Source organism: Podarcis tiliguerta, assembly GCF_965153285.1.
Source record: "Podarcis tiliguerta genome assembly, chromosome: Z".
Taxonomy (NCBI): domain Eukaryota; kingdom Metazoa; phylum Chordata; class Lepidosauria; order Squamata; family Lacertidae; genus Podarcis; species Podarcis tiliguerta.
In genome coordinates this window covers 23,282,409-23,309,747 of record NC_139553.1, presented here as the reverse complement: position 1 = coordinate 23,309,747, position 27,339 = coordinate 23,282,409, and the positions used below count along the sequence as shown (strand labels likewise).

The window sequence follows — 27,339 nt, the reverse complement described above, 5'->3', positions numbered from 1 at the left end:
GAAGAGGGGAGTAGTCTTGCACTCAGGTCCTGCTTATGAATTTCCTGTTTGCAGCATTTGGTTGGCCACACTGAGAACAGGAAGCTGGACTAGATGGGCCATTGGCCTGAACCAGCAGGACTCTTCTTATATTAGGTTCCTCTTCTTATATTAGGTTCCTCTTCTTATATTAGGTTCCTTAATGCTGGGTACAACATTCAGGTAAGTAGCCGTTTTGGTCTGACACAGTCAAAATAAATTAAAAATTGTCCAGTAGCACCTTAGAGACCAACTAAGTTTGTTCTGGGTATAAGCTTTCGTGTGCATTCACACTTCTTCAGATACACTGAAACAGAAGTCACAGATCCTTATATATAGTGGGAGGGTGGGGTGGGGTTCTTCTGCTTGCTTTCTTCTGGCACCATTGACTCTTAGTCTCCTTTTCTTCTGCCCTGCCAGTCAAAATAAACACCAGGCAGCACCACCCTCCACATACCCCTACCTCTCTCCGCTTCTATCCAGGCAAGGAAGAGGCGTTGTCACGGTTCAAGGACACATTCCAAGCAGCCAAAGGGCTCAAGGAGGGTGCAGAGCAACTCGTGAAGGGAGTGGACTGGGAAGAGTGGTCTGGAGGGCTAGGCAAGAGGTCCCCCCAATGAAATGGTAGATATACACACATGTTTTACTCTACTTAAAAAATAATAATTGAGAGCTTCTGCTACTGACAGTGAAATCCTATGCATGTCTCCGCAGAAGTAAGTCCTATTGACTTCAGTAAGTCTTATTCCCAAGGATGCATAGGATTGCCAACTGAATTTATTATTTGGGCAGTCATTTATACAATTTATGTATTGACTTATGAGTCTGTGGCCACTGCGGTGAAACCAGACACACTGCCCTAAATCCACCTCTGCTTGCAGCTGCCCACCTCCCACAAGAAGGGGGTATTTGTAACTTCAATTGCCAATCCAGCTCAAGGGGTCCACTGCGGTGAAACCAGACACACTGCCCTAAATCCACCTCTGCTTGCAGCTGCCCACCTCCCACAAGAAGGGGGTATTTGTAACTTCAATTGCCAATCCAGCTCAAGGGGTCCAGGGTTGGTTTGTTTAGGAAAAGCTGCCCCACTGCATATTTCAAGGCAGTAGGTACCAACGCCTCACACAAATCAAGCATTAGCCACTCTCTGGACCCTAGCACCCCCCACACTTTACTGGACAGCTATAAGAGAGAGCAATCCAGGCTGCTTTGAACCACCTGGTTTCATAACTTTAATATAATTGTCTGTCTCACAATGAAACTGTGATCATTGCCCAAGAGCAAATCAACTTACAAAAATGACCTTTCATTCTCTGCCAGAGATTGATGCAATGGGAAATTATAGCAGCCACGTAGATGCTGCTGTTATCTAATTAACTTGTGATGGATGCTCATTGTGGGAGTTATTTAAACTTGCTTCATGGAGGGACAGGTTCTGAGGCTCACAGCAGATGAAAAGCAAGAATTCTGGAGAACCATTTCAGTGATGCAAAGAAGAAAAGGGTATGGTGGATCACTGATAACATCAGGTTGCAGTGACCCAGGCTTTAGTTGTTTTCACAATACTTACGGTATTAATTCACCAGAGCTTTAGGGTGGGGTATAAGAGTTAAAAACGACAACAAAAGCCTTTCCAAAAAAAGGTCAGCTGATGCAGTAAAAAGGTGTGGGGAACCTTTTCTCCTGTTTGGGGTGGGAGGTTGCATTTCTTCAGAGGCAATCTGCAAGGTGTTATGAAATGTACCACAAAGAGGTGATCAAACAAAGGATGCATAGACAAGAAAACTTTAATGCAAACTGTGCAGTGGGGAGTTTCTTGTAGCAGAGGACAGAAATGAAAAGCACAGTGCTGGTGAACAGACTTGGGCAGTTCCTGGTATGGCCAGGCAAGAGGGTCTACATAGTGCAGGTTTCATGCAAATGATGGGCAGGGTTAAAGCCAACAACAGGCAGGAAAACTGCCCCCCATTCTCTCTGCCCCCCTCCTTCTCTCTTGCTCTTTCTTTTTTTCATATTTATTGATCTATTAATAACAAAAAAGAAACAGAGCAGAACATAAATACTTTTATGCTGGTTTTAATGCATGTACGAGTTTGGTTTTCTGCTTTAAAATGCTTTAAGTAACTTTAAGTTGCCATGGCAAAAAAAATTTGTGACTAATAAATTTAATTAACAATAATAGAATTAGATATGTTAGGTAAGAAACAATTTCTACAAAAGAAAACAAAAATATTATGAATGCCAAATTTCCTTGTATGGTATAGGCAGGGAATTTTGCACCTTTGAGTTTGAAACATAATAAAGTCCCCATGCAGAAGTGTTATGCATGTGAAACAGACTAACTAGTTAACGTTTATCAGAAAGAAGTGGACCAAAATAAACTAAGAAGAAACAAGGTAGGTGGCATTCATGGAATCATGGAATTGTAGAGTTCGAAGGGACCGATTCTCAGGCTTTGCTAAAGACTAAAATCCCTGATTTATTTTGAAAACCCCAAAGGATGTTGAAGCAAAATGTCACAGAATAGCAAGCAAACATCTGAGTCCATCAGAACTCTTCATCACACTGGATGTTAAGCAAAGTGTAAAAGGAGGTGAGGGGGGAAAGCCTGCCGTGGTGTTGTAGCCATAATTCCAAGCACTGGTGAAAAATTCACTTTTGCTGCATAGTCTTTGAAGCCAGTGGTGGTTGGTTCCCATTAGGACTGGATGGGTGGAGGGCAGAGAGACCAATGGTAGGTGGAGCAACAGACAGAGCCATCCTCCTGGATTGGTTGTAAGAAAGAAGACAGACAGGTGGGAGCTGGTTAGGGCCATCTGAGGTTGGTGGTGCAGGGCCCCATTTGCCCAAATGGGCCAACGTCCACTGGGCACAGCTATAGGGGTGTGGCTGTAGGGGTTGCCAGGAAGAGCTCCTGCAGTTCAGGATTTGCCACTGTACTACTGCTGGTGCATTGCTCTGTTCACAAACACAGCAGGATTGTAGATCAGGCCCACCACCTACTCACATCCCCTGATCCTAAGACCTCTAAATATCACCCAAATTCCTTGTGGTATTATTGTCCCACCTCTCCTTTGCTCAGCTTGCCCACTTAGGCTAGTAAGTCCAGTGACACGTAAAAACATCACCTTTTGCTGGGATTTCTGCATTGCAAGGAGTTGGACCTGATTCCCCATTGGATCCCTTCCAACTCTACAATTCTTTGATTCTAAATGACAACAGTCCCCCCAATAGATTAGTGTAAGCTGCTCCATTCCCCACCTCCCACAAAGGTCCAAGATATAGATATTCAGTTACAGAGGCACAGAGATGGGGGGGGGGGAGAAGGGACGACAACCAAATCACATGTTGTGTTGTTATTGTTGTTTAGTTGTTCAGTCGTGTCCGCCTCTTTGTGACCACCTGGACCAGAGCACGCCAGGCACTCCTGTCTTCCACTGCCTCCCGCAGCTTGGTCAAACTCATGTTCGTAGCTTCAAGAACATTGTCCAACCATCTTGTCCTCTGTCGTCCCCTTCTCCTTGTGCCCTCCATCTTTCCCAACATCAGGGGCTTTTCCAGGGAGTCTTCTCTTCTCATGAGGTGGCCAAAGTAATGGGTTTGATCTTCTTGCAGTCCATGGGACTCTCAAGAGTCTCCTCCAGCACCATAATTCAAAAGCATCAATTCTTCGGCGACCAGCCTTCTTTATGGTCCAGCTCTCACTTCCATACATCACTACTGGGAAAACCATAGCTTTTACTATACGGACCTTTGTTGGCAAGGTGATGTCTCTACTTTTTAAAATGCTGTCTAGGTTTGTCATTGCTTTCTTCCCAAGAAGCAGGCGTCTCTTAATTTCGTGTTAATTTCATGTTGTGTTAGTCACATTTAAAAAGACACGCTTAACCTGGCCGCTTTTATTTTGGAGACAAAGCAACCCAGGGCCCCGATCTGGAATGTGTTCCTAGTTGGAATCAGCCCACATCAATTTTCTGCTAAAAATTACCCCTTAGTAGTTTGCTATTGCCACAGAACATGGGGTGGGGGTGGGGGAGCTGTCCAACAGGAAGTTATTTTCAATAAAAATGTGGCATGGTTGTACCAATTGGGAGTAAGTACCAGAATGAGGCCTTGCAGCTGTTTCTTCTCAAAAATGAAAGTGGCCAATTGAGCATGGTTATTTTAACATGTGTTTAACATCACATGTAGTTTGGTCCACAGAGGCAATAACAGAACAGAACGCACACCCTGCAACATATGCATGTTTGTAGCAGCCATAATTATGTCAGCTTTCTTGATTTCAAGTTCTCTAGCATACACTCCAGCAGGAATACAAGATATAGTTCCTTGCAATTTCCCTAAGGAGCACTTTTAGTGAATTCAGTAGGATTTCTGAGTAAGTATACATTGCAAAGTCATTTGAGGAAAGTCTCCTTATACGTGATGGGCAGAATTAATGCACTGAAGTTTTTTAACCTGTCTGTGGTGATACCTGCAGCACTAGCCATAATGGTGATAACTCTTCCAGGAGATGCCCTTCGTAAACCTTTACATCAAACCACAGAGATGCAAAATTGAAATTGCCATAGCAACACTATCTGCCAGCATCTGATACTCCTTTCTGTTGAAAGCTGTTTGTTCCTTGCTGCCTCTAGAGGATGACAGTAAAAAAACCCCAAACCCTCAATGGCTTTCATGAGGAATTAAAATGCACAGCATTCTCTGGGTTTATTTTTAATCTCTTTATTTTTAGTGCACATCTAGGGCAACAGTCTTCAGATTTAAATAATAATAATGGAGGCACGCGCATGCATGCACACGCGCACATTTGCAGGGTGGGCATAGGATGTGCAAACTATTCTGGATGACATTTTTGGTATGAGAATGGAAATGTTTGGGGGCAAGCTTAAATTCTTTGGTGGTAATGAAGATCCTATCTAGACATGGTCAGAGGCACCCCTGAGGCTATTGGAGAACATCCACCGAAGGGTAAGAATGTGAATGAAAATGTGACCTAAAGTTGGATGGGTCTTTGCACACTATGCAGAATTCATTCATCTCCTAAACCTTGGAGAATGTATCCCCAATTACCCAAGACTTACATTCCAACATGGTTGACTTTTTTGACAGGAAATGTGTTGGTTGTGGCTAATACCAAAATTCATTTTTTCTCTCTCTTTCCCAGGCCTATTACATTTAGCAGTCAATGCCCGATGCAAGATGTGTTGGTTGTTAGGCATTCAAATAGCCTGGCGAGTGGGACAAGTAGAATGATGATTGACATCTTTAGGAGGGTAAGGGGGCAATTGCTCCCCTTTCCCATAATCCACAGATTCCCAGATGACATTTAGAGGCTGCAGCGGGAGCAAAGGTGACATTCAGCTGAGTTTTACTCAGAGTAGACCCATTGAAATAAATGGACATAACTGTCCATTAATTTCAATAGGCATACTCTGAATTGAATCCTACCGTGAATTTGTAGCCCTTGTAGAACCCAAGAAAAGAGGCAAAATATACATGTACTGTACTGCTCATTTTTTAAAACATGAGAAATCTATTATTATTATTCTGAGTGCAGCTGCAACAAGGTAGTAGTGTACCTACTCCCCAAACTAGTTTGCAACAGAGGCAATGATGTTTCCAACTCTGATCTTATTTCATACAAGAAGGTGTAGACCTTATAAGCATTAAAAAAAATTACCCTAGCAATGCCAGGACAGAGAAAGTCCATTGATATTTTACTAATATTGTAGGGAGTGCGGTGGGGGCTGAAAGAATGGGGATTACACCAGCCCAGCAAAACAGTCCAGTCTTGTTATAACCCACTTTACTGCAGACAGGGGAAAGTAGTGTATTATGACCCTGCAGCACACTCCAGTATTGTTATCCAGTCTCCTGGCATATTGTTAGGGCTTTGTTTGTTTTTTAGGGAAATGTGAATGGTGACTTTATAAAGTTAGTTGTAGCTGCAGAGCCAATTAAGGGCTGAAAGCAGGTGAGCAAGTTGGGGAAATGCACTGAAAAATTATGGGATGAATGAGTGATTAACAGGAAGACATGCACACACACCTTGCAAGCAAATCAGGATGGCTGCTCATTGTCGTATAACTACACTGCAAACAATCCAATAAAATGCTCTGGATAAAGACAGGATATGGTCTGACATTCTGTGTACGCAAATCAGGATGAATGCTTAATAAGCAGGTTGTCTGAAGGAGCCTTAAAACTCAGGAATCATCCAATGAAGCAAAACAGTGGGAGATTCAGAACAGACAAAAGGAAGTATTCCCCCCCCCCCCAGCACATGGTTAATTTGTGGTATCTACTGTGAAATCAGGCATATGCTTTGTATTCAAAAGTTCCCAAGTTAAATCTCTGGCAATGCCAATACCTTATTTTTAAAAACTGAAATTAGTCCGTATTATGAACCCCAAAAGGAAATACTTTAAGAGGAAGCTTTCATTTCACAAAATTCCAACTTCTACTTGGTGTTACGGCGACCCCTAGTGGCAACGTTGCATTTCTGTCCCTGTCTCTGCTTCTTAGCTATTGTTAAATAACCAGCAAATAAAATCTAAAAACAAAAATATATTGGTCCATAATCGGGGAGCAGGCGGGACATTTTAGAATAAACAATTGAACAATAAATTTATTTGGATCAACCAAAATATCACAAAAGAGTGCACAATTTTTAGTTCTCGGGTATGCTTCAACAGGCTATATGTTACACAAAACAGGGCTGGATGAGGGGGGAAGTATTTATTGATTTATTAAGGTATCTTTATACCACCCTTCACTGCAGCAGTCATAGAATCAGAGTATTGTAGATTTGTAGAGGGGACTTCAAGGGTCAACTAGTTCAACCCCCTGCAATGCAGGAGTCTCAACTAATTTGTCCCCCCCCCTTTTTGTTTTTCCCCTCTCAACTGATTTGTTGATAGTGTTTTATAGACTGCAATCTGCTGTACTTGCATCTTGCGATGCTCAGGTACAGTGACAGCTTTCCCATCTATCAATGGTATCTGGGCAGTTTGCTCCACAGATCTCTGTCATACACATGTACGCACATAGCTGTCAACTTTTCCCTTTTCTTGCGAGGAATCCTATTCAGAATAAGGGATTTTCCCTTTAAAAAAGGGAAACACTGACAGCTATGTGTACGCAAACCATTGCACACAGAAGGGAGGCCCACCTCATAACCAGGACCAGTGCCCAGGATCATGCTCTTGGCTGTTCCGTTGTGGGGTGTGAACCTTCTTGCTCTAGCCAGGCTTTTGTGCTCTCTGGTGGTGTCTTCAGGATACTTGTTGTTGTTTTTACACATATATGCAACAAGAGCATAGGATAGAGTGGCTCACAGCATTAACACTGCAAAAGTTCTTGCTTCCCCATTAGGTTTCCCTGGAAGCCCCAAGCTCGCTGTCTTTTGTCCAGCACAATCATGCCTCTGTGTCTCCACCTCCCAGCGTCAGCCAAAACTCTTTCTCATACACTTACACTCCTGGGCCTTTGGGTCCCCAAAAGGCATTCAGTTTGAGGCAGCAAATGTCCGCCCCCACCCTTTTGTCTCTATGGCAACAAAGCTCACTTTTTAAGATGTGGATGACAGGTACTTAACTGAGTGGTGAAGACACCTTGACAAAGAAACTGATCTAACAGGTTCCTGCTTACAGATTCTACTGCCACTGATACAGGATTGCAGCTTTGGAAGGGACGATAGGTATCATAAGACACATCTGCCTAGACTCACAACAGGCAGTTAAACCCTTAGCTGTGTATGCTTAGGGTTGCCATATGTCCAGAATTTCCCAGACATAACCGGATTACTGCAGTCAGAGGGAGTGTCTGGGCAGAAATTGCTAAAAATGTTCAGGAAAATAATCCGGACGTATGGCAACCCTTGTTGGCAGTGTCGCTTTTGGCGATTTCCCTTTAAAATAGCTCAAAAACTTTAATTTTTGCGGTTTTGCCAAAAAAGCGCAAAAACGCTGGGCAACTTTGACCTGATTTTCACTTCTTGAAATATAGCGACCCTATGTATGCTTGTGTATCCCAGTGTTTCACAATCAGGGGCCATATGGCCCCCTGGCCCCCATCCCCTGGATATTCCAAGGGGGACACAGGTGAAAATCGTGAGGCTAGGGGACCACAAAGGGAAGTGAGAAGTTAATTAATCCTGATTGGCTGGCTATCTGCTAGGCCAATCACGAGCGGATAAGGGGGCAGCCCACCAGAGCCTAATGCTCCTTTTTGCCATGTGTGTTTTCTTGGAGCAGTCCTGGTTTGTTTCCGGTGGGAGAGGGTGATCTCTGAGGCCTCTGTTTTGACCAGTAGAGCCCACAATCCAGAACCCCCAGGTCAAGTAAGTGTGGTGGTGGGGTGGCAATGGGTAGGGCTGGGCAAGCCGAAGCTGCTTGTTGCTGCCGCCAGTGCTGGGCCCAGTGGCAGCCTGGGCATGACTCTGTAAGGTGCAGGGTGCAATTCACCCCAGCGCCTAGTGGATCAGGGCATTTGGATAGTGCCACAGGGCAGAGCCCATTGGCAGCATTGATCCAGCTCTGCAAGGCTCAGGGTGAAATCCTCTCCAGGCCTAGCCAAGCAGGGTCGTCTGGTGCTGCTGACCTGCATGTAGTAAATAACTGTCTACTCAGAAGAAAGCCACACTGAGTTCAGTGGGCCTTACTCCCAGGTAAGGGTGTGTGGGGTTATAGTGTTTTATCTAGGCAGCCAGGGCTCCTCAGGATGACAAGATCTTTTTGTACCTGGTCAGTGAGGACTACTTGCTTTTTAAAATTAACCCATACATACAGAGCTCGCTGTGCACCTTTTGGACTGTATCTGTAGGTTTACCCCTCTACGTCAAACAACTGGGGTCAAATAAGTGTTTACTTTTTATAATACACGGAAGATGAATCTCCCTTGGTTGGTTCTGGACTAAGAGGTTTTTAAGCAGAGGTTGGATGGCCATCTGTCATGGATGCTTTAGCTGAGTTTCCTACATTGCAGGGGGTTGGACTAGATGACCCTTGGGGTCCCTTCCAGCTCTATGATTCTATGTTCTTCTGCTTCAACAATATTTCAATATGTTCCTATCATTTTATGTAATTGAATTTTGTATAAATTGTATAAATTATAAATAAAACATGTTCCATTTACAAACAAAACATTTAAATAGCTACCTTTCTACCAGTAGGAGGGGGGCTATGGGTGTAGCCAGGATTTTTGTTGGGGGGGCAAGCTTTTGTTAGAGGGGGCCAGAACCTCAGATTTGTTTTGATTTTTACTTATTTTGGAGGGTAGCTGTCCCCCTGTCCCCCCTTGGCTATGCCTGGAGCGCACAGGAAGGAAACAAGGTTGGAAGAAGGTTGGGAAACACTGGTGTATCATACCTCTTCCTCTGCATATCATATTTAGTGGGATTTTCTCTAAGAAAAGCTTATTTATTTGGCACACAGAGAATTGGCAAAAAGTGCCCCAGGAGATTAGATCATTCTAACAGCACTTTGTCCCTGTTCTATGACACCTCTGAGCAGCAACACCAGCCGCTCCCTCTGGCCCCTCCTGGTACCAGAATATTTCAAACCCAGAGTTCTCATCCACGCAATACATTGTGCCCTCATTGTGCCAGAGTTCAGCTGTGGTCAAGAAAGCAGAACCCAATGACGACACTGTGAACTTTCTCCTGTCCATTGTTGTCTGAGTGGATGAGTCAGAAAGCAAGGAGCCTCCCCCCCCCACACACACTAGCTGAGCACAGCCAATTAGTTTGCATCCTGTAACAGAGATATTTTTAGGGGAGGGGGAATCATAGGGAAAGGTCAATTGTTCAGCCTCTTTGTGAAATTGTTGGGCCTGGTCCAAATGCCTCAGCTACACTCTTCGACTCTGTCTTCCGTTTGTGCTTTGGCACATTGGAGGTTACTGGGGGCACTGTTATACAGTGGTTTCGCTCCTTCCTCCTGGGCCATGTTCAGAAAGGGGGGGGGAGATGAGTGTTCAGACCCCGGGGCTCTCACTTGTGAGGTGTCTCAGGGTTCTGTCCTCTCCCCCATGCTTTTCAACATCTATATGAAGCCGCTGGGAGAGATAATCAGGGGGTTTGGACTGGGAGTCCATCAATTTGCAGGTGATACCCAGCTCTACCTCAGTTTCAAATCAGAACCGGTGAAGGCAGTGAAGGTCCTGTGTGAGTGCCTGGAGTCAGTTGGAGGATGGATGGCGGCTAATGGATTGAGGTTGAATCCTGACAAGACAGAAGTACTGTTTTTGGGAGACAGGGGGCGGGCTGGTGTGGAGGACTCCCTGGTCCTGAATGGGGTAACTGTGCCCCTGAAGGACCAGGTGCGCAGCCTGGGAGTCATTTTGGACTCATAGCTGTCCGTGGAGGCACAGGTCCATTCTGTATCCAGGGCAGCTGTCTACCAACTCCACCTGGAATGCAGGCTGAGACCCTACCTGCCCGCAGACTGTCTCGCCAGAGTGGTGCATGATCTAGTTATCTCCCGCTTGGACTACTACAATGCGCTCTACCTTTGAAGGTGACCCCGAAACTACAACTAATCCAGAATGCGCCAGCTAGACTGGTGACTGGGGGCAGCCGCCGATAGCACATAAGACCGGTCTTGAAAGACCTAGATTGGCTCCCAGTATGTTTCCGAGCACAATTCAAAGTGTTGGTGCAGACTTTTAAAGCCCTAAACGGCCTCGGTCCTGTATACCCGAAGGAGCGTCTCCACCCCCATCGTTCAGCCCGGACGCTGAGGTCCAGCACTGAGGGCCTTCTGGCGGTTCTCTCATTCCGAGAAGCAAAGCTACAGGGAACCAGGCAGAGGGCCTTCTCGGTAGTGGCGCCCGCCCTGTGGAACACCCTCCCACCAGATGTCAAAGAGAAAAACAACTACCTGACATTCAGAAGACATCTTAAGGGAAATTTTTAATGTGTGATATTTTAGTGTATTTTTGGTCTCTTTGGAAGCCGCCCAGAGTGGCTGGGGGAACCCAGCCAGATGGGCGGGGTATAAATAATAAATTATTATTATTACATTATTATTACTGTATCAGACCATTTGTCCATCGAGCTCAGTACAAGCAGTGGTTCTCAGATGGAAGACATTCCCAGCACTGCTTAGAGATGCCCTTATGGATCAAATTTGGTACCTTCTGCATGCTTCACTGATGAGCTTCAACTCCTCCCTGATCAAACCTCACCTTATACAGTAGTACCTCAGGTTACATACGCTTCTGGTTACATACGCTTCAGGTTACAAACTCCGCTAACCCAGAAATAGTGCTTCAGGTTAAGAACTTTGCTTCAGGATGAGAACAGAAATCTTGCTCTGGCGACGTGGCAGCAGCAGGAGGCCCCATTAGCTAAAGTGGTCTTCAGGTTAAGAACAGTTTAAGGTTAAGTACGGACCTCCGGAATGAATTAAGTACTTAACCCACAGTACCACTTGTACTTCCTGCAGCCCATTGCCAGCCTCCACCTCAACGCTCCACTTCTCCTCTAACACTGGCACACTTGGGACCCCAGGCTTTTCAGGAGTGGATTTCAAAGCAGCATTTTCCTTGTGAAATACAACCACCAGCTGTTCTTGAACAGCCATGTTTTGTAGAGATTCCACCATTCTTCGCCACACCAGAGATGAAAACAGGAACTCTTGGGTGCTTGTAACAACAGCCAACCTCAGCCCTTGCCCCATCACTGCTTCAGTTCTACCCTACCACACAGTACCTGTTACCTGAGTTTACCAAGGACTCTTCTAGTGTGGCCACAAAGACAGACGTGTATGACATGACTGTAGGGTGCAGTCAACAGGGTGTCGTCAACAGGGTGCCCTATCCTTCAGATGGTGTTAGACTCCTACTCCCATCAGCCCTGGTGAGCATGGCCAATGGTCAGGGATGATGGGAGATATAGTCCTGCAACATGTCACATTGCACCATAGTGGGCAAGACTGCCAAGGTAACAGGTGTGCCACTCAGTCTGCTATCTGAGCACCAATGGTCAACTGGAAACTTCACAGCCTCTTATCCCCCTTATGCAATATTTTGTAAAATATGCAGGTATTTATGATATATAAAATGAACCATGAAAAGAGAAGAGGGGAAGTCAGTTAAAATAAGTATTTTAAATTGTAAAGCAGAAAATTATATATATATAATTATATATAAAAATTATATATGTGTGTGTACAAAATATGCCTCCTATGTTACTTCTGCTAGACAGCCTTGCCACCAGGGGTGTAATCTAGGGGTTGGCCATGATGGCCCCCAGCCAAAGGAACCAACAGGCCCAGAGGCACACCAAAAATTGTGCCTTTCCAGTCCGGCTTGGAGTGGCTATGAGCCCATCCACCCACCCATGTGCTCCCTAGGCTGCACCTCCACTGCTCTGGGCAGCTGCCAAGGCACACAGGCTCCTCTGGGTGCCTTGATGGAGAAATCTGACTGCTGGCATTGGCCAGCGGCACTATCAGAAGTGTGAGCAGAGCACCCAGCAGGACTTAGAGATAAAAGAAAGATGGGAGAGCCAGCAGTGATCAAGGGACGGGGGTGCCGATGCAGCTCTTTGCCAAGGGTGCAAGGGTGCCTAAGTATGCCTCTGCTTGCTACTGCCCTGCGCTTGATTTACCTCCTATAAAGATTATTGTAATGCCTTCTGTGTAGGGTTGCCCTTGAAAATTGCCCAGAAACTGAAGCTAGTGCAGCATGCAGCCACAAGAAAACCGACTGATAATGCAATGATACATCATTTAACAACTATCTTGTGAGATCAGCTCTGACGTCCAGTATGTTATCAAGCCACATACAGAGTTCCTCTCCTCATGATAACCACCCCATGCTGTTAGAGTGGCATGCTGTCCTCCCAACATGCATTGTTCGCTGTGCAGGATGTCAGAGGGGTTGGTGGAAGTTGTCATTCAAAACATCTAGATGGCACCAGGTTGGTAGAGGCTGCTATGTGGCTGATAAACAATATAAACCAAAATTAAAAATCTAACAAATTATCTGAGTGCTGTTGAAAGTGCATTTATGCGCTCATGTAAAAATATCCCCATGGGCACTGAAACACCAAGTAGTGTCTGACCCTTGCCATTCTACCCAGGGTGCTACTAGATTAGTCTGCTTATTGACCATTTGTTCTGATCTGTTTATTGGGAGATTAGAGGACACTGGATATTTAATGATGATTCATTCTGGTTTGCGGAAAGGTTAGATGATGCTATCAAAACAAGTATTATCCCACATTTTGCAGTGTTTCCTCATCATTTTCCTTATCACAAAAGCCTGATCTTTTGAAGGAAGCAGAGTTATTATTGCCAAGACCTCCCCATCAACTATTATTGTGCAACCTGAAGTTGTTGCTATATGTCTGAATCCCACATCAAGAGACCGACCGTCTGGAAGTGTCCATACTGCAGCTGGTGCAGTTTACTTTAAATGGTTATGTGCCATGAAGATGTTAGGTTACTGGACAACCAGGTGTTTCTATTATAATAATTGTCTCGGGCTTAGTTATGTTATTTTGCTTTTGTGTTTGAACAGCAAAAACTCACTGCCAACATTAGCAGGTGAGCCTAGTTCTTAGGACCTTGCATCAAACTTCACCTGCTGATTCCTGCAAATGAAGCTGCTGTTAAAGGCATAGGAGCAGCCCAGGGTGCATTTTCTGGTCAATTGACAACCATTACACATAACTTCTATCGTAATCTAATTTAGGTTGGAGATTAATTAGGCTGTTGCCTACACGAATTCTGCCCACACACAAACAAAAACCAATGAACACACCTAAAATTAACTATCTTCTATACCTGACCCCCGGAGGATAGAAATAATATAGCCACATATCTGATAAGGTGACTATTGCTGCAAGAGGACTCTAGTGCCTCCAGAGGCTGACAAGACAAGTAACAGAAACACAGGATGCTTTTTTCTTTCTTTTACAAGAAAAACAATGCCTTGACATATGCCCCTTGCAAATGAGCGCAGGTAGATGTTACAGAGTGCTGCAAAACACCATAGTAAGTCACTACTGAATTCCGTGGGACTTAGGGCCACTCCAGGGTGATGGTTATTTTGTGGGTTTCTTCTGACATTAATAATGCATTAGTGGTGGATTTATACTAGGCTATCAGCACCTCATTCCGCTTTATTAATTTTTCTACGATGCTTCCCTACTGTTACTACATTACTGCTGCCTAGAGGGCACTCTTGCACTGCAGCACAACAAAAATAGGACCCCCTCAACCCCCCCCCCCAAACATTTGTGATATAAAAAGTTACAGGATGCCAGTGGAAAGCTACGGAATATGTCTACACTGAAACTTTTGCAGTTGCAAACAGTATTGAAAAGCAGGATCGTGTATAACCTGCTTGTGTCCATCATGAATGCACGTTAAAAATGACATCTACAGATTCTCCTTAGGAAGAATTTTGTAGACCATCCTCCTAGCTTCTATGTGTGGAATTTAGGCACATAGAATATACTGAGTTAGTCCATCTTAGCTCAGTATTGCTGACACTGGCAGTAGCACTTAGGGTCTCAGAAGGAGGACATTCTCTACCTGAAAATGTTGGAGATGGATCCTGGAACCTATTGCATGCAGAGCAGGTGCTATACCACTACTGAGCTTATTGCCCTTCACCTCAGAGGTACATTGTACTTGCACATTTTTGCCCCATCTTTAGATATTTTCTCTATTTGGCCCCAAAAGGGAAAGTATTTTTTTTAAAAAAAAAACAAGCAGAGAAAACTTTTGGCAGAGCAGTGGTGATAAAACGAAAGGTGTATGTGGTTCTGGTTCTGCACCTATTTAATTTCTATGTGTCCAGATGCTATTACAGGCAAATGAGTAATTCTTTAGGGAAAATGATCAGGTGGGCTGCTTTTAACTGGCTGTCCATGGGTTTGCCATCTCTTAAGTGCACATTTCTTTTGTTCTGATATTCATGCTTTTGCAAGAAATTTCTCCATATATAATGCATGTTTTCTTCACTAATATTTTGCAACACTGTCCTCTGATATACACATTTATACTTTTTTGCTATGAGAATTGCACTGCAAAATTAAGTCATGAGAAATTTGAAATGCAGCTATATTCCATTAGTATATCATTTGAGGGCATGTTTGTATTATAATGTGAACTGAACTGAAATTCTCCCCCATCTCTATCTTTCACAGGCAATCGAGAATTGCTGCATCCTTCTGCAGTGGCCCCATGGGATGAAACAATGAACTTCAAAAGGTGCCTTCTCAGTGAAGGTCCTTCAGGCCCTAGAAAAGAGATGGGAGGAGCCTCAGAGCTGGGGCCCAAATGCGGCCCACAATACCTTTCTGTCTGGCCCTTGGAATTCTCCCTAGTCCTCACAGACACCCCTGTTCCCAGCCTACGCTGCTCACTAGGCCTGCTGCACATTCCAAGTGCCTTGAATGTGTCCCTGACCTCCAATAATGCCTCTTAGTTGTGTGCATGGAAAACAAGAGGGATCTGTAAATGTGTGTAGAACTTAGCCTACTGTAAAAAAGGTAAAAACTGCATTTGTTGCACTGCCCACTTTTATTTGTGGGTCTACCCACCCACCACTGGCATGCCATGGTGGGCATGGAAGGTTGCCCCAGAAGGAATGTAGTCCTTGGATTGAAAAGGGTTCCCTTCTTCTGCCCTAGACTGATTTTGCCCATCCATGCTGACTATTGAATTCTTGGCAGGAATGAGTTAAAAGGGCCAGCTGTTCTGATTAGGATTTGCTTGAGGAACAAGTTTTTTTATGAGCTCTGATGCAGCCCTTTCTTCTTCATCCTTTGGTTCTTACTTCTGGCTTGCTCCTTGACATGCCACTTTGTAAACCACTTTGAGGGTTTGTTTTTTTTGTGTGGTTTTTGTGGGCTTTTTTGTTTGTTTGTTTTGTTTTACAATCAAGCAGTGTATAAGTTTTATGAAATAAATAAAGGCCTCCTGAGCTGTCCTTTGGACTCAAGCAATAGTGATCAGATTCATGCATCAAAATGTATCATACAATGGGGTGATTAATGTATGCAAAAGCTGCATTTTGAATTGGGCTACAAATGCAAGGAGGTAGGAAGCATTCAAATATCGAAAAAAACAGGCAGGAGAGCCTGAATATGCTTCTTGTCTGGGGCGCCATTTAGTCTGAGGCTCGTCTTTGCCTAGTGACATCAAAGGTGACAGGCCAGCTCACTGGAAGAGAATGGAGCAAAGGGGAGCTGGGTTCTATTTATTTCTGAGAGAAATCTCACATCAAATACCAGAGAAAGTGGCTGTTGAAGGAGGCAGTACTGTCTATTTCTCTTGACTGAAGTGCTTCCTTTGATAATGCCTTAGGGAACGGGAGACGCCGAGTCCGCACAGAACGGAAAGGGAACAGAGGTTGTTGTCTCCTAGGCACCAGCTTTTTATATATTTCCTCCTGCTTGGACTTCTCCTTGCTCTTCTACTCCTCCCACCCCATATAAAATAAAATAGAAACAGGAGATGGACCCTTTCCCCTCCAGGCCATGATTTCAAAGCCTGTCGTGTAAATCAAATCCTGATATTAAACTGCTAAGGTGAACTGGATGGACCTTGACCGAGTACTGGGGGCATTTGTTTCTGTGTGTAGTGTCAAAATGCTCCCTGGAGGAGCAGGGTTTCTATTGAAATAACCTACCCAGTCAAGGATTAGGGATGGAGGAGAAATCCAGTTGTTTGCATTTAAAGGTGAACCCACCTTATTCACATTTTCTGAAACACAACAAACCTACAATAATTGAACTTCTCCAACTATTGGACCCCAGCATAGCATTACTGATGCATGCAATGCTAGGCGTTGGGCCTAGAGGTATTCTGTGGGTAACGTAAGATGGCAGCTGCATTGCCTTGTACCTTTCCTCTCAAAGCCAAGCACTCCTGAGTGATACAGTTACCAGTCTCACCACCAGTCCCCACTGTGGCTGATCTGACCACTGAAATGCCTGGCAACCCCATTGCCTCGTTTGACAGGAAGGGGATGCAAGGCTTTCCCTGGAAGTTCCCGCTGGAGAAAACCTTGGCCAGGACACACTCTCTCTCTCTCTGGCCTTCATACCATTATTTTGGGTATATACTTACTGAAATCACTGACTTAACGCTTTGCAAGTGCACCATCTCCCAAAGTGGTCACAAAGTTTTCAGACAACTCAGGATCAATAAAAATCTATGGAATATAGCAGAATGCTTCCTGCTGTGGCCTTACCCCCAATGCATTGGGTTGCCCACTATGGGAACAGACTGCTGAACTACATGTGCCTTTAGCCTGATCTAGTAAGACTTTTCTTATGGAGGAAGCCTGAGCACCAGATGCCATCATCCTAAACTCCTTGTTCTTACCCTAACCTTCTTCCAGGGCTGGCTCAAGACATTTTGGCACCCGAGGCGAACCACACAATGGCACTCCCACCCTGCCACCACCAGCAAAATGACATGGAGGTGATGGTGTGGAATAAATTTTGCTTTATCTTAATAAAGTACAAAACCAGACTTCTAAGCACAACTCCAATACATACCACTCTGTAGTCCCCACACACTAAAGCACACAAGCATCAAGTTGCAGTGTTTTGGGCCTTTGTAGTTTTCAAGGTTACATACTTTTAGCATTCCAATTTTGATACCAAGGATAATTGTGTGAGCTCAGGGTTGCTCCCACCTTGTCTGCCCAATGCACATGGTAACACACTCAGATATCAGGTTCAAACCCCAGCTTCCCCATAAAGCTCACATGGTCACCTTGAGTCAATTACAGCCTCACAGCCTAACCTACCTTACAGGATTGTTGTGAGCAAAAAATGGGGGAGAGGTTATCAGTCAGCCGCATCTGCTGAGATCAACTGGTGGAGGAAGTGTGTGTGTGTGTGTGTGTGTGTGTGTGTGTGAAGATAATAGGATTATAAATTGTAGAGCTGGAAAGGACCTAGAGGAATCTTCAGCAGCGAGATGGTCTGGTCATTTCCTGAAGTCTTGCAGACCTCATGGGCAGACTACTGAAATCCAGACCTCTATTACACATGGAGTTCACATGCTACACTAAGTGTTTCCAGTTTATTTGTATAGAAACACAAAGATGGCTTGTTTAAGCCACACAACCATTTGGACTTGGAGTGATCAGCAAAGATATCCTTCCTGGTCAGTTACACAGTGCAAAAAAGGGAGACAAACAAACAAACGGACTTGATTTCCTTCCTTCCTTCCAAGGTGAGGGGGCATGACCTAGTTAAGTCTGGGAAAACAGCTTACTCTATGGCCTTAACCCCTTCATGCACTTACTAGAGCTAAGCATGCTGGTTACAGTATATGTGGCTGATTTGTCCCACAGGTCTGTTGTACCTGTTGCATGCAGAGCAGATGCTCTTCCAATGAGCTACAACCTTTCCCATAGACATTGGAGGTATGAGTTTTCTGCTGTACATAGAAGGAGGCTGGGATGGTTTACCTTTAGAAATGTTGTTTAATGAAGTCAGAACAGCAGGTGCCTCAAAGTTTTGAAGAAACACCAACACTCTGGAGGATCAGTGATAACGGTCCAGGTAGGTAACTTGCCGTAAGGAAAACACTGGGGCCTAATTTGATCAGTAGAGTGTTTGGTATGTGGTGGGCGGGGCTTGTGTGTTTTGCTCTGGAATCAGCCCCCCCCCTTCAGTCTGTGTTCCGTTAAGAATGTCAGTTAAGAGGGACCAACCACCTCTTCTTGCTTTTTGCCTCAGACTTGCTTCATGTTGTTGTATTTAGTTTCTCTCATTCAGGGCTGGATTTAGGTTTGATGAGGCCCTAAGCTACTGAAGGTAATGGGGCCCTTTATATGTCCAGCTGTCCTTTGTCAACAACAAATTGTCGCTGTTTTTTGTTGAATATATGCTATATGGTAATTTATGGACCTAATAGGTATCTAAAGCCATTTGCAGATAACAAACAGGAACCTACAAAACACAAAACACTGTTGCTGTATGTAGGTTTTATTTTATTTGTTTTTTATCTTGTATTTTGGAAATGTACATCCAGGTTTTTTTCCCTTTAATTTTTTGGGGGGACCCCAAGAGAGGGGAGCCCTAAGCTATAGCTTGTTTAGTTTATACATAAATCCAGCACTGAGAGTCTCATTATGTTATTTTGTAACAGTTTTCTTTATTATTAAAGCTTAGTTTAGATATACGTGAGCCACTTATTTTTCTCAAAGGAAGAGAAGCTCTGCTGAAGAATGGTGGAATATCCTAAACTTGGGTGGGTGAGGGGATATTCCCAGTTTGCCAGGAGGATTGATTTTGATAATCACCCCCACCCAGCTCCAGTTGCCAAGGTAACAGTGCCATCCTTGTGACATCTCTTGCTGCTGGCTTAAAAATCATCAAGCAATGTGGACATGAGACATGTTAGAGAAAGGGGAGGAACTAAAGAGTGAGGCTAGGAGAATTAGAAGAGAAGTGTTATTTGTTTTAGTTACTTAGATTTTTAGGGGTAGGGCAGAGTACTCTGGGAAACCAACCTAGGTATACAAATCTCAAACAAAAATTGGAAAGCGCTGTGGACCAAGAGACCATTGAAATCATTCTCGTCCAAGATCTGGAAATCCACCCTGAAGCTACTACATAGGTAGTCCAACACACCAGCACAGCTCTCTAGAATTTCCAAGTTAATCAAGCCTGCTGGTGGGGATGTAACACTCTAGGTACCTATGTCCACATGCGGTGGCATTGGGGAGGTTGTAAAAATATTTTTGGTTGTGGGGGGTGGTTAATGTAAATAATGTGTGGAATGATAATAGATATGACACCTGAACTAGCATTGTTGGGCATAAGAGCTACCCACCCTCAGGGATCACTGAACAATGATTTGCTCTCCTTCGTGTTAATGGCAGCGAGCATGGAAGTTGCCAAGTGTCGGAAACATGAGGAAGGTTTTCTATATTGTATCCAAATAATATGGTGAGTAGCATTGGCTGAGAAACTGATAAGCAGACTCAAAGCTGCCAGAGGAAATTCTAGTCCCTTTTCATTTTATAATACTTGGCAACCAACAATGGTTTTTGTAAAGAAATCAGAACATGACAGAAATAAATCCTCCTTCAGTGCACACAAGAATATGGCCAGATCTTTTGAAATAATTTTTGAAATGTTTATTATAAGATATTGTACACACTGATCAGTATGAGTTTCGTAATTTGTTGTTATATGTATTCCATGTAATTGGCAGTTATAGTGATAGTTTTGTTGCATTATGATGGGCAGATGTTGTATGTACAGTGTACACCATCCTGAAATCCTTTCATGACTGGCAGTATAAAAAATGTTTCAAATAAATAATGCAAGACTGTTATCCTTCTGGACTTTAGGAATGTCTGTCTTTTGTTATGTCTTTGACAGACGTTCTGGTTTCTAGAGGACTTGTCAATATGCTAAGCCTATAGATAGTCCTTGAATGTATGTTTTACTTATATTGTTCTCTCCGTGAATTATGCTGTACCTGATTTCTTACGGTTTGAGAGTGATGAGAAGCCATTTCCTCGGTCTTCTACGCTTGTGTTTTTTTTATGAGCGATTTGGCCAAATTGTTGATGATGCCTGCCAATGTGAGTTAGTGTGAAAGAAGCTTTGGAATGCCCCTGAGGATTTGGCAATACAATGGTGTTATCCACCACAGCTGGGAAACCACTGCATATATTTGCCAGCCTGGTGTTGGGATCTGCTCTAGGAAGCTGTCCTCTGATGCTCTATATGTTATGTTATGTTATGTTCTCTGTGTTGTTCAAGACCGAGAAGCTTGGGTGGTGTCTGAAGAAAATCAACACCCAGGATTTGGGGTTGCTGTTTGCCAGGACACCCACAATAGACCCCTTTCATCCAAATAAGCCAATAATAGTTTCATTCTTTCTCTTGGATGGGATGTTCCTGGGACTGGGGCATAGACCCATGACTCAAACTTGCATATGCTAATTTATATGTATTAGATGTCTTTAGCAAATTAAGATGGCAGGTGGATGGGGCTTTGCAGTGTACCCAGCTCCCCTCACCATCATCATAAGTAATAGTAAGTAATAATGATGATATTCTTGCATGCCACCCCAATCTCAGAGTGATGTGAGATTCCAGGGGTTTCAGGCACTTCCCCAGGGTTCATGTTTCCTTTTGGAAAGAGGCACAGCAGAGACTGTGGTGCCTTTATTATATATGGTATATATTTACACATATATACAACCTGAGTCAACGATAGAGGGGTACACAGCATTAACACCCCTAAAGAGTCAATTTTCTGCATAACTGCAGCTTTAGATTCAAACAGAGATCATACATTGCTCTCAAACATTGCTCATATCCTCTCTCCAGTTTGCTGCTTTATTTCTAGGTCACATCAATGGAAAACTCCAAACTCATAACAATATAATAATAGGACTAATAAAAAATTTAAAGGGAGGGAGGCTCAGTGCAAAAGACTAAGGTCACAGAACTCTGAGCCACCCCCTAATGATGTCCATGCTCTTAGATGGGGATGGGAGACCTCAGACCAAGAGACCAAATGTGGCCCACCAGACCTTTCTGTCCAGCCCTTGGGACTCCCCCCAGACCACACCCCTTTCTCAGCCATACCCGCTTTCCACAGGTCATGCCCCACACCAGCCTTACTTCACATTCTCCTTGCTCAGAAGTGTCTTTGAATGCTGGTAATGCCTTCTGCTTGTGCAGTTGCAAAATAGAGAATGGTGTGTGAAGACATTAGCATACTGTGCAGAAGAAAAATTAACATTCATTGCTCTGACCACTTTCACTCCAATGGCCACCTACCACTGGCATGCGGCTTTTAGAAGGCTGTCCAGAAAGGGAATGCAACCTTTTGTTGGAAGGAAAGGTTCCCCACTTCAGTCTTGGATGCTCTATACAGAAAGAAAAAGGAAGCACTACTGGAGCAGTTACGTATGTGTGTGCATTGGGGGTGGGTCCTTTTCAGGTCTTTGATCCTTAGGGGCAAATGCCTGACTACACCACCCTCTGAAGTGTGGCAAGAATAGTGCATGTCTCTAGCAGTCTCTCACAAGCCTTTAAGAGTGTGCATAGAGCCTCCACATCTCCAGATCTAACTCCAGCATGGCACCTTTTCTCCTGGGGCAGATGAGAGGTGAGGTATAGATGTGAAGCTGCTCTGAATCAGGACCATGTTGGGGGCAAATAGTGAAATCTATTTTCTCCATGCCATGGCCCAGGTCAGGCTCCCTCACTCTTGCTGTTAGGCAAGAAAAAACAAGTGCAGAAATGCTAATTACTGGCTTAACACAAACTGTTTGGACCAAAATCTGCATTTCTTAAACTTATGGTAATGGAGGCTCACTTTCCCCACTCTGAACTAAAACCAGGTGCATTGCTTGGGGCTATTCATGCCTGGATCTGAAAAGCAGGCCTATAACCCAGTGTTGGTTGTTGTTGTTGTTGTTTTTTAAAAAACAAATGATAAACCGTATTAGATTCATTGTGCAGTTCTATACATGCCTACTCAAAAGTTAGACTCGCTGAGTTTATTCAGGTTTATTCCCAGGTAAATGCCCTGTCAGGCTAGGGGGAGGTACATAAGCTGGTGGAGGAGGCACAGTCCCCTGTTGCAGCAACTGCTCCATACAGCACAGACCTGGGAATAGCTGTCTAGAGGCTAGACTGCTGAGTGGGGGTATGCAGAGCTATAGGAACAACTCTAAGTGTTAGCTTTGACAATAAAGAGTTAACTATTTGCTGTGTGCATTCCTTTGGCTAGGGAGCACCCTTGACACAACAATTGACCAAAGCTAATTGGAAGGAGGGGACTTGGGTGGCGCTGTGGGTTAAACCACAGAGCCTAGGACTTGCTGATCAGAAGGTCGTGGTTCGAATCCCCCTGACAGGGTGAGCTCCCGCCTCTCGGTCCCTGCTCCTGCCAACCTAGCAGTTTGAAAGCACGCCAAAGTGCAAGTAGATAAATAGGTACCGCTCCGGCGGGAAGGTAAATGGCCTTTCCGTGTGTTGCTCTGGTTTGCCAGAAGTGGCTTAGTCATGCTGGCCACATGAGCCGGAAGCTCTACGCTGGCTCCCTCGGCCAATAAAGCAAGATGAGCACCGCAACCCCAGTGTCGGACACAACTGGACCTAATGGTCAGGGGTCCCTTTACCTTACTAATTGGAAGGAGGCACAGACAAATCAGTAACTCATGACTAGATGGATGTGCATGTGCTTTGTACACTGAAATAAATATATTTAGGATCTGGGGATGCCCCCCTGCCCCACAGACACTCATGACAAAAAAGACCTTAAAGACCCTGTAGAGTCACTGTAACATAGGACAGCATCCTACATTCAAAATATTATTTTTTAATCAAGTCACAACATTGAGGTGCTCTTAAATGCACTTGCACATTGCATGCAATTACTTAGGCTACTCACTTATAGGAGCAGGTGCAGCCTTCCAGATCTTGTCGCATGCTTCTCAGGAAGATTTACAACTGGGGTTCATCCTAGCATCCTCCCTAAAAGCTATGGGTGCTTTTATCTGTTGTTCAGGTTGATCACAGGTGCCAGTATTAGCCAGGATCCATATGCCTAGAGGAACAGAGACTGGGTGCTCCTGTGATATACTGCAAGCAATTATGAGCATTACTTCTGAACATCTTCCATGAACCTTTTGATTTCTTAGAGTAGACTCCTTTAATGAAAAGTGGGACAGTCATGCCCAGAAACAATATTGTGCCCCAAAAGCTACGTTTCCCCCTTAATCCAGAGGTGCGGGGCAGGAAAGCCTTGGAAAGGAATCAGTTACATAACTCTTTGCTAATGAATCATCTGCCTTTTAAGCAGCTACTCAACTCAGTAATAAAATTTAAATAAACATGTATGTATATTGCCTCACAAGAGGTGCATTATTGGAGGAAGAATAAGATAATGAACAATTTAATGAACAAAATTTACCATTGTTGTTGTTACAAGGCAAGGTCCTTGTTAAAGCTCTTCCTAGTTTTCTTTTAAAGAACAGATGGGGAGCTTGTGGCCCTCCAGATTTTATTGGACTCCAACTCCTATAATTCCCAGTCAACATGGTCAGTGGTCCAGTATCATGTGGAGGGTCACAGGTTTCCCAACCCTATTTTACATTTGTACACCAGAATCAAGTAACTTTAGTTAATAGTTAGATAACTTTAGATAATAATAATTAGGAATTATTCCTTCCTTGCAGTCCAACCAATTAAAATTTGGTCCTGCCAATTAAAACTACCACCACACACTAATTACTAGATTGTCATCCATTCATCTACCAATCAAAGCAATTAAAGCTCTAATTTGAACAGAGCCATGCAAAATTGCCATAGAAATGGTCCAGTTATGTTGTCAGAAGCTACAGAGAAAAGATTCGTAGAAATGTAGAGTTGGAAGGGACCCTGAGGGTCATCTAGTCCAATCCCTTGCAATGCAGGAATCTGTTGAATGGTTTTATTTCTGTTGCATTGCCAGATTGAGGTCCCCTCCCTTGATGTTGTCACGCCCTCACTAGCTCCTGCCCAGAAGCCATTAACCTAATTTAAAGCAACAGCTTGTGCTAGTACGGACATGTTACTTGTCTTCAGCTGCCTTTGCAACATCCAAGCAGATTCCGGAAAGCTGGAACAATCCGAATGCTGGAGAAGTGGCTCTCTAGAACATGAAATTGTTTCACAATGCCAAGAGTTTCCCAGTAATGAAAAGTTGCAGGAGGGGATGAAAGAAACCCATATGCTACCAAATGATAGCTGTATACAGTGGTACCTCGGGTTACAGACGCTTCAGGTTACAGACTCCGCTAACCCAGAAATATTACCTCGGGTTAAGAACTTTGCTTCAGGATGAGAACAGAAATCGTGCTCTGGCAGTGCGGCAGCAGCAGGAGGCCCCATTAGCTAAAGTGGTACCTCAGGTTAAGAACAGTTTCAGGTTAAGAACGGACCTCCAGAATGAATTAAGTTCCTAACCCGAGGTACCACTGTATATAGTGATAGAACTGGGGTAAACATGTGCCCTGCATTGCACAGGAAAGAGACTCCTCCATTTGAAGGCTGTTTTGTCCAGATCCACATTAAAGATTAAAAAAAAAAAAATAGATGAGAGAGAGAGTAGATTTACATGTAAACTGTTACTTCTTTACTACACTTACCTTCTGAGGAGTAATAATACATTCTTATTACAATAGGAACCAAAGGGCCTGTTGGGGGAGGGGATTTAGTTTTGTTTCAATTCGTTTTTTAATTGTTAAATATAATTAATGCCCAAATGAGTCTCTGGAGTGGGGGGGCATTCAGACATGGGGAATATGCCATAGTCTAAGAGGTGCTAGTGCTTCTTATCCATTTCCTAGCATCCCTTTCACACTGACTGGCTGTCATCTTTTGGGGATCGTCAGTGTATTTCCCTCCAGATGCTGTGAACTACAGTTCCTATCATCCCCTGTCACTGGCCACGCTGACTGTGACTAGGGGAAGTTAGAGTCTGCAACATATTGTCTACCTCTTAGAGAGAAGCATCAACACTGTGAAGAGTTGTTTAGTACAAAAGAAGTTAATTCGTCTTGTGTTATTGCAGCTTTCCCTAACCTGGTGTCCTCCAGATGTTTCAGTCTTCAGTTCCCATCTGGCCAATAGTCAGGGATGATGGAAGTTGGTATGCAAAACTTCTTGAGGGCACCAGGTTGAGCAAGACCATGTTAATAAAGAAAGCCAGCATGGAGAGCCAAACAAGGGTCTCCAGATGTTGGACATCAACTCTCAAAATTCCAAGCCAGCATGACCCATGGTGAGAAATGCTGGTATGTATAGTCCAACAACACCTAGAAACCCAAGGTTGGGAAGGCTGGATTATAGTGGTTATAGTGTACACCACCCTGGTCTCATTAGAGGAAGGACTGGATATAAATGTAATAAATAAGTTTATAGTTAATGCCACATAATACTTCCTGTCTTCATGCAGATGTGGGGAGAAAATACTTAATATCCTAACATTTCAGCTGTACACATAGGAATCTGAAGATTGATGGGTTTCCCCTTATTTGGGCGATGATGCAATTCAGAAGTGATTGTCTTGCATCGATTCTGCACATTCAAATAAGCCCTTGAACTATCTGATGCATATCTGCATAAACATTAACGATGAGCCTGCAGTAGCACTGCCCAGTTTTACTTTCATAGGAAGCTACCTTATACTGAGTCAGATCATTGTCCATCTACCTCAGTACTGTTGACACTGGCAGCAACTCTCCAGGGTTACAGTTGGGAATCTCTCCCGCCTGTACCTGGAAATACCAGGGATTGAACTTGGTGCCTTCTGCATGCAACGAAAATATTCTACCACTTACTTATATGCCCTTTCCCTTTTGATACCTCCTGGGCAGCAGGAACAGTTCAGTTTTCTTTTTTCTTCTGTGGCTGATAAATGGAGCATATTCTTGGTTTCTAGTGTGGGATGAAGGAACTGCACACAGCAGCCTCATACTTGCTGTTGCCAAATGTCCACATTTGTCTGGTGCCACCCACTCTGCCTCCCTTGGCTCAACAGCGCCTGTGGGGTGTGTGTGTTTGCATAGTTGAGTAGGAAGAATGCACCATCCCACACAACAGCCTATGAAATTGTGCACTAGGCCTTTACTCTATAACATTAGTTCATGTGGTTTGTTTGTTTGTTTTTTACAGAGTTCAAGCACGTGTCCCTGACAAAAAAGATATGTACTGTAGAACTGTGGTCAGAAAATTCCAACTTTATTAAAACAAACACATCAAGTTGCTTCTTTTTTCTCTGAATTTAGTTATTTTTTAAAAATGCCTAGCACTGTCCCCTCCTCTTCCACTTGCCCTCGACTGGTTAGTTGGCAGCCAGACAATATTTCCTTTTCGAATTAACTAGGAGGCAAAGCTTTAAAAAAAATAAAAATGAGGGAAATAGGGTTGGAAGAGCAGTCTCTGTGATTGCATTGTGTCATGACTATTTTTATTCTGCTCCCTTATGATAACTTTTCACGGAAGGAAAGGGAACTTAAAGAGCAGAGGGCGTGCCAGAGAGGAACTTCGCAGGAATATGTGTGTGTGTGTGCGTGCGTGTGCGTGCGTGTGTACACACACACACACACACACACACTGCTTCTGACTCACAATTCCTTCACACTCCCTAAGGGAAGAAGGAGCCGATGTTTTCCTTGCCAAGAACAGCTCTTACTGTGGCTTCCTGCTTGAAGGTTCATAAACAGATGACGTCTAATCTGACAAAAGCCCAGTTCTCTCACTGTAGCGGAAAGCCTGTGTGGAAAGCTGAACCACTAGAGTGAGGGCTCATGGAGTTT

The 27,339-nt window shown here is 44.0% G+C and overlaps 3 protein-coding genes and 1 long non-coding RNA gene across 5 annotated transcripts in view; 2 read left to right on the top strand and 2 right to left on the bottom strand.

Annotated features, from left to right (window-relative positions):
- The window catches only part of AMER1 (APC membrane recruitment protein 1), a 43,229-nt gene extending 27,276 nt beyond the window's left edge, over positions 1 to 15,953 (top strand). The window contains exon 3 of the transcript XR_014507198.1: positions 15,185 to 15,953. The gene's annotated coding sequence lies outside the window, so the exon portion shown is untranslated. The remainder of the gene's footprint in view (positions 1 to 15,184) is intronic.
- LOC310669790 lies at positions 1,788 to 11,988 on the bottom strand. Its single transcript, XR_014507392.1, has 2 exons — positions 11,742 to 11,988; positions 1,788 to 2,041 (listed from the first exon to the last, which is right to left on the bottom strand). It is a non-coding gene; the product is annotated as an uncharacterized lncRNA (long non-coding RNA).
- Positions 15,271 to 27,339, bottom strand: part of LOC310669944 (craniofacial development protein 2-like) — a gene marked incomplete at its 3' end in the record, with an annotated part of 710,849 nt that continues 698,780 nt past the window's right edge. The window contains exon 3 of the mRNA XM_083424409.1: positions 15,271 to 15,277. Coding sequence (XP_083280535.1) covers positions 15,271 to 15,277 — 7 coding nt within the window. The remainder of the gene's footprint in view (positions 15,278 to 27,339) is intronic.
- ARHGEF9 (Cdc42 guanine nucleotide exchange factor 9) overlaps positions 18,729 to 27,339 on the top strand; it is a 279,379-nt gene continuing 270,768 nt past the window's right edge. The window contains exon 1 of one of the 2 annotated variants that reach the window (XM_083423400.1): positions 18,729 to 18,817. The gene's annotated coding sequence lies outside the window, so the exon portion shown is untranslated. The remainder of the gene's footprint in view (positions 18,818 to 27,339) is intronic. The other variant, XM_083423402.1, reaches the window with a different exon arrangement.